The sequence below is a fragment of the Neophocaena asiaeorientalis genome, unplaced genomic scaffold (genome assembly GCF_003031525.2).
Source record: "Neophocaena asiaeorientalis asiaeorientalis breed wild unplaced genomic scaffold, Neophocaena_asiaeorientalis_V1.1 scaffold589, whole genome shotgun sequence".
NCBI classification, from domain to species: Eukaryota; Metazoa; Chordata; class Mammalia; order Artiodactyla; family Phocoenidae; genus Neophocaena; species Neophocaena asiaeorientalis.
The window spans coordinates 156,195-167,680 of record NW_020172683.1 but is presented as its reverse complement, the minus strand read 5'-3'; the positions used below and the strand labels follow the sequence as shown (position 1 = coordinate 167,680).

Below are 11,486 nucleotides of genomic sequence, written 5' to 3'. Positions count from 1 at the left end.
CCCCCGCCCGCCGCCGCCCCTCACCCGGCCTCGGGCCTGCGGGGGATGGCGGAGGAGGCCCGGACACACTGACTCCCACTCGGAACCCACCTGCCCGCGAGTTCGTAGGGGTGCGCGGCAGCGGGAGAGCGGCCGCCCGCCTCCTTCCCCATCCGGGGCGCCGGGGTCGTGTCGGCGGCCGAGCACTTCCGGGACTGCCACAACCTCCGCGGTTAGAGCGCCCTTCCTCGGCCTTCGCGGCCGCTGCTGCTCCCTCCTGGCCGCTCAGAGGAACTTCCGGCTCCTATCCCGGAAAGAACTCTCTGAGCCAGGAAAGCGGATGCTCAACGGGGAGACTGGGACGTAGCGTCCGAAGGGCAAGGGAGAGAAGCTGGGCTGAGAGAAGAGAGATTATAACGGCTACTTTGATGGAGCTCCTATTATGAACTCAGGCCCTCAGCTGGCGACTTCCCATGCATCCGTGCATCCACTGGACACATATTCACTAAATATCTACAGGTATCAAGCACTGTTTTAGGTACTAGTGGTAACAGCAGTGAACAGAACAGACAAGAATCCCTCCCCTCATGAAGGTTTCTGTCTTGTGCATTGACCTGTAAAGTGATGATATCGTCCTCCTCTCATGGAAGACAAAACTGAAGCTCAGAGAGGTGGTGATTTTTCCAAGGCCATACAGTTGGGAAGTGGATTAACCAAGATTAATATCCAATTGTCTAGAGCTTCAAAGTGCAGTTCTTTCCTCTGCCTCCTAGAAGGGATGAGGGTGGAGGGCCCCATGACTGAAAACAGCCAGACCCTTTGAATAGGTACTAATGTTCAGCTGAGGTCATGGAAATACAAGCAGATGCATGAACAGATGGGAGTAATGAAGAAGCAAAGGGATATAGTAGAATACAAGATGTAGTGGACACAAAAGTCAGAAAACCTAAATCCACTCACTAGCTGTGTGACTCAGCAAATCACACTGTCTAAGCTTTGATTTCTTCATCTGTAAAATGGAGATAACACTATTTCCTCTTGGCTACTTAATGGGAGAGTCAACAGGGTCAAATATGAAACATAAAAATGCTTTGTAAAGTGTTGACTGCTGTGTAGCTGCTATTAGCTTACTTTGATCATCCTAATGATGGAAATAGCCAAGTGCAATAAACCCTGCAAAATGATCTCTTTCCATTTCCTTCCAGGTTTCTGTTCCAAGATTTGACAAGATTCCGTGGTTTACTGAGGCCAGCCTCATAAACAAGCCATTAGCGCTCAGCCCCCCCGAAAAGGTAATAGCTCAGCCGCTGAGGGCAAAGGTTTCAAGCAAGGTCTCATGGAAGATGATTTCTTAAGGGTTAAGGGCAATCATCTGAGGGGCACAGCTGATCAGTTGAGAGACATTAGTCAGGTGCTCAAAACCCAGAAAGGGCCAGGGTTTCTAAGACAAAAGTGAGCCCTGAGAATTGGCCTGGCTGGAGGAGTAAGACCTCAATTAACCTCCCTCTGTACCACCACCACTTAACAATGCAAGAGAATTTTGCCCATGGACACTGCCTTTCAAAAGACTTCTGTCCTCTTCATCATCTTTTCTCCCTGCTTTAGCTTGAAGTTTTAAAATTTTAACCATCAAAAGTCTAGAACCATAAATTCCTGTCTTTACAGGGTAGCAACTTCCTATATTTAAACTTTGAGACAATCTCCTCCAATCTCACCAGTCCTGCCCTTTCAAACTAACTGCTATGGAACACGTTTCTATTTTTCAAAATTGGGGAAATTCATGGGTAGGGAGCTGCCACTTGAAATAAGTGGGTTTCCTCATTCCTCCCCCGTTTTTGATCCCCAGGTGTAGTGATATACCCCAAGGGGGGATGAAAGGAAGGGTGAGTGTGAAAGCTAGAAAGATTATGCTCTCTGAAAACAGTCTTTCCTCCTGTTGGTAACTGTCACGTACCCTCCTGCCCATGGATAAATGACTCTCCATGAGGGATATCCCCTCCACATCCCCACTTCAATAACATGTACCTTTGCTTTGCCTGCTGCAGTTTAAAACACCACGTTCTCAGTAAGCAGCTAAACAATTTTGTGTATTTTCAGAGCACCTTTGAAATGTTTGTTGTTCGATTCTGGGTTTTTCTTTTTTTCCATAACTTTGAATATATCTAAACTCTAGCTAATGTCTTAGTATAAAGCAGGCAATCAGAGATTGAATAAACCCAAAGGCTTATTTACTAAATAAAAACACAGGTAACATAGTTCTTATTAAGAGTTGTTAGCAGTTCAGGGATCACCATGAGTAATGACAATTTAGCACCTTTTAATTGGAGGCAGGGTACAAACTCACCTAACAACGGTAGTCAGATGGTCGGCATAAATGAATAGAGCTGGCCAAAGGGAACTGTAGTGAAGGGGAGATCACCTCCCTTCAGGATTGGGACTGCCTGCAGGTATGTGACCCCAGTGGCCAGATCTGCTGGGTTTTCCAACAATAGCAGAAATCTGGATTTTCATGTGAAATGGCTCGTGTCTGACATCGAAATAGGGTAACACTCCACTATCCCATCCCACCCCAGCCCCTTAGACTTGCCCCTGCAGCCAGGAGCAAAGCACCCCTATGCATGGCTCTCTCACCCCCAGCTCCCTTTTTCCTTGATTGTACAAACCTCTGGTAGGGGGTGAGGAGGGGACTTAGGGTGGGGGGCTTGAAAAAGGCAGGCCCAGAGCACAACTGATCACCCTCAGAACTTGCTCGCTTTCACAGCCGGACCCCCGAGTGTCAGAGGGGACGGCCAGCTGAGAAGGGAAAGAGTAGTTTTTCCTGCAGCCAGACATGCTTGAGCTAGTTGCAAGGAGAAATTACCTCACATGGTCTGCTGAAGCTCTACTCATGTCTGTACTGGGAGGATTTGGGCAGCAATCTCAACTCTTGTTAAGAGACATGGCGCTTATCTACCTCGCAAGAATTCTAAGACGACTGGACAGCACCTGTGAGGTGCCCTGAGCTTTCAGAAGGACAAGATAGAAATGGAAAGTCTTTTGGAAGGATGCTTTAAGTATCAACAGTTCCTAAGGATTGGAAACTCTTCATGTGGCCAAAGCTCTGAGTTCCAAGCTGTTTATTTTTGGCAAAACCTTTTTTTGAGAACTTGGTTAGAAAGTTCTGAATGTGCTTTAAGTATTACCTAGCTTTGGACAGGCAATTTCAACACAGAACAGTCTGAAAAAGAGAAAGGAACATTTAGCGAAATGTGCTCAGAGCACCCCTAATTGTGAGCTCTGGAAACACACCTACAGGCTTGGAGGAGGTGAGACCTGGGTCTGAAGATCACTGCCTACAGACCACTTCCTTCCAGGAGGTCTCTCTCAGGTTGGCCTGACTGTGCTGAGCCACACCCATCATCAGCCTCAAAAGCCCTCAGGTCACACCGGGTCCTGTTTGTTTGAGATTATTGTGTGCTGAAGCAGTTCCAAAGTGGCCTCTGGTCTCTCCTGGTCAGCATTTGGGTGTGAAGTCCAAGGCCAACTGTTCACATATCAAAGACAAAGGCAGTGAAATCAGACCTGGGTCAGACCTGCCTCCCCACTCTCCCAGGGCCCAGGAAAATAGTGGGAGAAATAAAACAATAAATGCCTCATGGACACCAAACTCCCTGCGCATGCCTTTGTTATAAATGAACAAGGGACAGTGAAATCTTTCCTCATAAGAGAGGAGAGGTGTTGTTGGCAGAACTACCAGCGTTCCGAGTGAGTTTCCATTTTCTAGGGAGGCCGGGCCAGGCACAGGGCTGTACACACAGGCTGTTTACAATGCTCAGGCCCCCTGCACACCCTGGCTCCTTACGCTGTAATAAAATGCACCACAGCAGCCAGCAGGGCGGGTCACCCTGGGAAGAGAACTGATGTTATCTCTGCAGCATCTCTGCCTCACCTTCTGCCTGGAAAGAAGGAATGTTCCAGGGGAAAAGTGTAGTTGGAAGGAGATGTTTCATGGGAGGAAATGGATTGTTTCAGGTTGCAGGGACAGAAACTGAGAAAGCAGGGCAGGCAGGAGAGGACTGCTTTTGTTAAATATCAATTAAATATCCATCTGCTTTTCTGAACAATTATTTTCTTGCCTTGTTTGCACACTCTCTGACAATCTAGAACTGGCATTGGTTAGTTCAAAACCAAAGGGACAGAGAAGCCAGAGTGACTAAAAAGAGGGAAAATCTTGTGGCAGCTCCAAAATGACCTGGGCCCTCCAGGATCAGAGTGGGGAGCAACTCCTTGGGTGTCCCTAGGGTCCTCTCTGAAACAGCCAAGAGCCTGGTTCTTCAAACCAGCGACTACGGTTCTAACTTGCTCTTGTTTTGATTCCTCAGATATCCTCATTCCTCTGCCACTTTTCTGGTTTCATCCAAGAAGGCTATGAATTTGCCAATTTTGTTCCAAGTTCCAGATGTCTTATCTAAGGTACTCAATTTTTTTTTTTTTAATTGAAAAGAAACCTGGGACTTTCCTGGTGGTCCAGTGGTTGGGAATCCGCCTTCCAATGCAGGGGACGTGGGTTCGAGCCCTGGTCGGGGAGCTAAGATCCCACATGCCGCTGCAGGCAACTAAGCCCGTGCGATGCAACTACTGAGCTCGCACTCTGGAGCCCACACAGCACGACGAAGACCCAGTGCAGCCAAAATAAAAATTAAAAAAAAGGAATAGTTCTAGAATGACAGAAAATTTGGATACAGAGCCATTTCCTATCTCCTTAACACAGCCCTGAGTCTGGATCATCGTCGGTGTTTAACAGAGATTTGTTGAAAGACGTGAATGAACCCCTCTCCTGCACCCTGTCTTGAGTGTCTTAGGGCTCCGTCCACTAGAACTAAGAATCAGGTTAGAATCATCAAAAAGGGAACCCCCAAAAATTCATATTGAGGGATCTTCCCTGAGACCTTCAGAGACTGCTTCTAGCCTGTGTCCAGAACGAACCCTTTTCTGCAGTCTCTAACCCCCTACCCCACCCACCATGAACCCCTCTGTCTCCCACCTACAACCCCCTAAACCCATGGAATTTCGCGTTAAGAGCTCGTGATCTCCCCTTCACCTCACGGAAACCTGCCACGACTGGCTGCCGAGTGACACTCCGGGACGCTGCGCTCCAGGGGGCCGGGGGGGGATACCCACATCAGGGGTGTTTGTGCAGCGAGCATCTGCCCCAGGTGGAGGCAGACAGAGGACTCTCGGGGATGAGAGCAGTTTCTCCACCCGAAAGATCACAAGTCACACAGCCAGGGCCACTGAAGGCAGCACGCGAAGCGGCGTTCCGAGAGCAGCCGGCGCATTGCCCACTCGCAGCCAGAGCCAAGGGTGAGCCGCGGTGGGGACGAGCCCCCGTGTCAGGGGATAAACGCTTACAGAGTCTTCGTGTCGCTTGGCTGAACGCAGACACAGAATAAGGCAGATGCCACCCACACAAATGAGTGCGCGGACGGCCAGGTACGCAACCGCGGAATAAGAGAGAGAGGGGCAAAGTACTGGCGAGAGGAGGTGGGAGGAAAGGTCACCTGCGGGCCGGGGGCGGGGCGAGCGGAGATGGGGCGAGGGAATGATTCAAGAGGAAGCGGCATCTGCGCTGGATCTGGAAGATATTCTTTCCACAAGCGGAGGAACAGCCGGGGGAGCAGAGACAGGGAGACAGCGGGCGGGCAGAACATCAAGGAATCAGGCCGGCAGGAGCACTGGCTGAAGTGGGAGGGACCTAAGGAGAGGGGTGGACCCCGCCCGGGCACAGAGGGGACGTGCGAACGTTCCCGGTTCACAAGCACAGAAGTGGGTCAGGGCTGTGCTTGAGAGTCAAGCACGAATCCCCCTAACACCCTAGACTGGACGGGCAAGTAGGTAAGAAATGCACGGAGGGGCCTGGGCGGAGACAGGGCTGACCCCTCTGTTGCTGCAGAGCCAGCAAGAAGCCTACTAGTCACTCGTCTCCGAACTTCTTACTGAGACAGGCTCTCCCCTGCTACCGAGCGCCTCCTCGTCCGGGTCTGTTCTGGGTCTCAGTACACCGTGCAATCCTGGGCAGTGAGGTTCTGAGGCCGGGGAGGAAAGCGTCTCTAATGAGCGGGTCGAGCGAGAGGCACCCACTTCAGCAGAGCTTAGAATTTCATGGCTGCAATACTCACATGCGGCCACTAGATGGAAGCCAAGAGCAACAGCTTCCGCGGCCTGGCCAATAGGCTGGGCCCGCGGGGAATGGTCTCTAGGCGGACCCAGGAGGTCGCAAGTCCGTCGCTCCTGCTGGGGCAGGAGACCCAGGTACCTCATGAACCCCTAACCCTCACCATCACCCTGTCGGGGGCTGACCCTCCACCAGAGAAGGAGAGAGAGAGAGAGTCGCTCTTGCTGATTGGAAGGGCTAACAGGCGTAGGGGAGACAAAAGTTTACTGTACCTTTGCTGTCTTAGGGTTTAGGGCTGGGCCTGAGAATTAAATTGACAGAGTAACAGGAGAAAAGCATGTAAATTTATTTACTAGAAGTTTTATGTGACACAGGACCCTTTATAAGGAAATGAAGACCCAAAGTGGCAAAACCTGAATGTTTTTATAGTAGGTTAAAAAAAGAGGGGCAAGTGTGGAAAAGTAACTAAACTGTGGGGAGGCTAAAGGAGGATAAGAATTATTTTGAAAAGGTCTGTTTGTACAGAATTCTCTTGGCTTCAACTTCTTGTCCTTGAAGATAAGAATGATACTTTCCTCCTGGTATTAGGACATCTCCCATTTGGGGTTTTTTCTCCTGATTTTCAGAAGGAAAGGAGGAGGGTCAGAGCACCCTTCTTGCACCTGCTGTTTCTTCCAAGTGTCTTAGCTCAAAATGATGCTGAGGCCAAAGTGGCAGATTTGGGGGAGGCATATTCTGCCACCCTTCATAGGGACCTGGGATCCCTGTTCCGTTGGGGCACCTGGCAGCTACCTCACGTCAGATCCTTGCCTGCCACACAGACCTCCTCAGATCTGAATCCAGCCCCCAGAGTCAGCTGCGAGCTTGATGCCTGCATGTGTACGCTGCTCCTTTCTAGAGAGAAACTGTGCTGTACCTTGTGGGAGTGGAATGCACTATCTCTTATCTCTTTCTACTCCTCCAAATCAGGGACCTGTTAGGAAGCTGTGGTAGCCCCGCAGCCAACTAGAGGTCCAGGCCCCAGGGCACAGGTGCAAAGGTCCTGCCACCTGGCGCCTGACCTCCTCACCATCACAGGTCAAAAGGCAGAACTTCGAACATCCACATTCCAAATGGCCTTTCTGTCCTGCCCAGGAGCCCTCCCAGGGCAGGGGCGAGTCTCTGTGTGACTGGAGCACGATGCCTTAGTGAACAGCCAGAGAGACAGAGAAGAAACAGAGGCTCAGAGACAGAAAGACAGGGAGAGGGAGACAAACATCAAGACAGCAGAAGCCAGAGACACATAGAGAGGTCAGGGGACAACAGACACCAAAAAGGAAACAGAAGAGGAGAGTCGGAGCTACCAAAGAAGAAAAACAGAAAATACAGACAGAGAAATGAGGCCTAAACACTTCCCCATTTAAACACCTGTGGAGCAGCTTCTTTACTAGGCAGGGCTTTCACCTGTGTTTTCCAGGCCTTGACAAAGGACTCCTCCGGATGCCGTGAAAGAAGAAAGCGAGCCATGATAATTGGATACTTGAGGTCAGGAGGTGACTTAGAGCTCACGGACAGGCAGAGCCGACGTGGGGCTGATCGGGGAACTGCAGCGGGAGCCCCTGGAGCCCCTTTGCCTGCTTGCAGGGTTGGCTGTGACCAATTCTTTGAGGAGAATAAAGTGCCCCTCACTCCCTCCATTCCTGCCCCCAGCCCCGGCTACTCTCCTTGACTGGCTATGTTGTTTCAGTCTTAATGAGTCAGGGGAAAGAGGAGAGCATTGTTTATGTTGCTTTGGGCAGACCTGTGACAAAAAGCCCTGGGTGACAACACTGCAGTGGAGATGTGGCTGGGAACACATATAGGAGGCGACTTCTGGTTTTCTCACCACTGAGAACTCTATTATTTTTCTCTCATTGACTCTCAGTTTTTGAAAATTCATGACCACCAGGGAAACATCCTCATATACTCCCCATCCCTTCTCCTGTTGATGAAACACATACAAGTACAACGTTTAAAGGGAAGTACTGATGAATACCACTGATCTGAAATAATGATCTAAGTGTAAATAATGATATAAATAATGAAATAAAAACCAAGTTTAACATGTCTGGATGGGAAGTACATGGCTGTCGACCATTTCGTGTATGTTTGAAATTTTTCCTAGTGAACAGTAAGAGTTTTTTTTTTTTTTTTGCGGTACGCAGGCCTCTCACTGTTGCGGCCTCTCCCGTTGCGGAGCACAGGCTCCGGACGCGCAGGCTCAGCGGCCATGACTCACGGGCCCCGCTGCTCCACGGCATGTGGGATCCTCCCGGACAGGGGCACGAACCCGCGTCCCCTAGCATCTGCAGGCGGACTCTCAACCACTGCGCCACCAGGGAAGCCCAGTAAGAGTATTTTTAAAACTGTGTTCAGCTTTGTTCTTTAATTGAGATGCTTGGTATTGTCAGAGAGCAGGAAAATGTGTAATTATGATAGGGTTTTCTTTGTTTGAATATTGAAAATATTTCTCTGACCACTACTTTTTGGATCCTAAGGGATACAGGAATCATTATGTCCTGATATGGACCCTAAGAGTCCACTCTCTTCCTGCGAAAAGGTACTCTTTCTTTGACCCTTTATCCAAAGAACTTTCTGGCTGATGGAAACTAAGTGTATGTGCTACTGGACCTTTCTGGGCCAGTTTCCTCACTGTGTTCAATGAAAGAGTTGAAGTAGGTGACTGATGAGGTGCCTCCCAGTTAAGGCAGGAGAGGGAAGGAGGAAAGGAGCAGAGGCCTTGGGTGAGATCAGAGGCACATTTGTTGGTGCCCCTCGACTCATGCTTGTGGTGGCTATTTTTAAAGTTGCCATCTGGTGCTTCCATTTTTCAGTTTTTGTTATGTGGACAGGTGTGTGTGTGTGAGAGAGAGAGAGAGAAACAGAGGAGAGGAAGAGGGAGGGAGAGGGAGAAACAATTCTGTTTCTTTCCCAAAGATTCAAGGAGGCCAAGGCCTTGGGCCACGAGCCGGAGCTTAGGCACCTGAGCAGACACTGAGCTCAGATACGAAGGTGTTTCCAGGTGTGAAGTGTGAAGAGCAGGCTTTGGCTTCTGGGGCCCAGCTGAGCTCTGCGTCATGCCTTGGCCTGGCTGTCCTGTCACACTGCCATCTGCTCTCCTGGGGACAGCTGCTCGGGAAAGGAGAACCCCATGAACATTTCCGAGCCTCCTTTCTTGGTGGCTCTGAGTGTACAGATGATACAGCTGGGGGGCCTGTGCTCAGAACCACCGGCCAGTTCACTCTCCATTCCTGCTAGTGTGCTGAGCGGGCCCGAGGGAAACCGGGAGTGAGAAGGACGTGCTGCGGAAGGAAAAGGCCTTGGTTTCAGGGCTGAGGAAGGAAGCTGAGGCCCAGGGAGGACACAGAATCCCAAACTGTCTGCGTCGGCTGCTTTGTAGACCTGCCAGGCAGGATTGCCCATCACGGCTGCCTAACAAACACATTGCACAGACAGCCCCAGGGCCTCGCCCGCCTCTCCAAGTGAGGAGGGATGCGGTGGCTCTTCTCAGGGATGAGGCTTTGGCTGACAGCGAGTCTCCGGTGGAGTCACTGCCACTTTCCTGGCAGAGGTGACTGAAGCCACACATCAAAGACTTTTTCTTCTCTACATAGACAGCGTGGGCAGGATTAGAGTTGGCCTCTGGCCTATTGGCTGCAGAAACCAGCAGCACCGGGGGGATGGGAGGCCCAGGGCGTTTCTATGACTGACCACGGCCAAGTCACTCAGCACCAGGTCTGGAGCCGAGCAATTTGCTTCCAGCCTCTGCGTTTCCTAAGAATTTGGTACAGATGAATTTGTTGCACACAAATGTCCTGTAATGTTTCCCTGAGCACAGTGCTGTTATAATAGTGATCTTCACACATGTGTGTCTTGTAGGGATTTATGGACATACATGTATGCTGGTCATGTCTCTGTTTATACCTGATAGCTTAAAACGCTTACACTGACTCATTCGTTCAGCCAACATGTGTTGAATGCCTACTGTGTGCCGATTCCGAGATGGGTTCTAGATTCCTGTCCTATTTCGGGTCAGGGGTGTTCATCAGTACTTCCCTTGGAAACTTGTACTTGTCGTTATACATGTTTGATCAACATAAACAGGAGAAGGACTTAGGAGTACGCAGGGTAGTTCCTGTGGTGATCACAAGCTTTCAAAACTTGAGCCAAGCAGAAAGAAATAATGAAAAGAGTTCTCGGTGGTGAGAAAATTGGAAGTCAGCCTCTTATACATCCAAAGATGTGTGAGATACGTTCTTGCTCTTAAAGAACTCTAAGCCTGGCGGAGGAAACAAACACATTAAAAAAAAAAAAAAGAATAACAGTACAAATTGCAACAAGAGTTATACCAAATCTGTGATGGAACCCGAGAGGCAGGCACCCAGGTAAGGGGGTCAGGAGAAAGATTTTCTGAGAAAGAAACATCTAAGCTATATCATAAAGGGTAAGGAGTTAACAAGGCCAGACAGGGCAATATATATGGCATTTTTCCCCTCAGATTCCAAAGGATGACAGTCATCGTGGTGGGGGACTCTGTTTTTTGTGGTTTTTTTTTTGCAGTACGCGGGCCTCTCACTGTTGTGGCCTCTTCCGTTGCGGAGCACAGGCTCTGGACGCGCAGGCTCAGCGGCCATGGCTCACGGGCCCAGCCGCTCTGCAGCATGTGGGATCTTCCCAGACCGGGGCATGAACCCGCATCCCCTGCATCGGCAGGCGGACTCTCAACCACTGCACCACCAGGGAAGCCCGTGGTGGGGGACTCTGGAGTCACAGTTTCAGCTGTCATTCACCTAGCAAGCTCCTGCCGTGCTCCATGCGTGTCTGTTGCTTGGTTTGCCATGAACTCCGTGATTCCAATCCCTGTCGGGTCTGGTGTATTCTTATGCAGAAACCAGAAGTCCGGAAAAGGTGGCAGAACCAACTGCAAGAAAGACAAGCATCCGCTTCTAACTCGACTAAAACCAAACCTGCCTGAGAACCTTCCCACCCCACCTCCAGCATCCAGGCCTTCCTCATCCTTTCAGACCAAGCAAAGATGCCAATTCCAGAAGCCCTTCCTGATTCCTCACGTGAGATGCAGTCGCTCTCTTTGCTGAAGGCCCAGAAGCATCCTTGCTTCTTCAGTGATACCTGGCACATCCAGCCTTGAATCGCAATTTCAGACCAGTGTCTTAGTCTCAGAACTGGAAGATGTGAGGGACAGTGGGAAAAGCCTGGGCCCCAGGAGATCCCACCCCCAGGGTACAGGGAAGATAAGGTAGGAGGTTGAATCGGCCCAGAAGAGTAAAGGAGTCATCCCTGGGGGGTGGGAAGGGGGGCTGGGTGGGCTTGATGG

General features: G+C 50.3%; 2 protein-coding genes across 2 annotated transcripts in view; one reads left to right on the top strand and one right to left on the bottom strand.

Annotated features, from left to right (window-relative positions):
- The window catches only part of PIGC (phosphatidylinositol glycan anchor biosynthesis class C), a 2,819-nt gene extending 2,521 nt beyond the window's left edge, over positions 1 to 298 (bottom strand). Inside the window, exon 1 of the mRNA XM_024739849.1 lies at positions 91 to 298. The gene's annotated coding sequence lies outside the window, so the exon portion shown is untranslated. The remainder of the gene's footprint in view (positions 1 to 90) is intronic.
- CUNH1orf105 (chromosome unknown C1orf105 homolog) overlaps positions 1 to 11,486 on the top strand; it is a 22,160-nt gene that overhangs the window by 346 nt on the left and 10,328 nt on the right. The window contains 4 exon segments of the mRNA XM_024739841.1: positions 109 to 342; positions 432 to 498; positions 1,185 to 1,268; positions 4,339 to 4,431. Coding sequence (XP_024595609.1) covers positions 109 to 342; positions 432 to 498; positions 1,185 to 1,268; positions 4,339 to 4,431 — 478 coding nt within the window.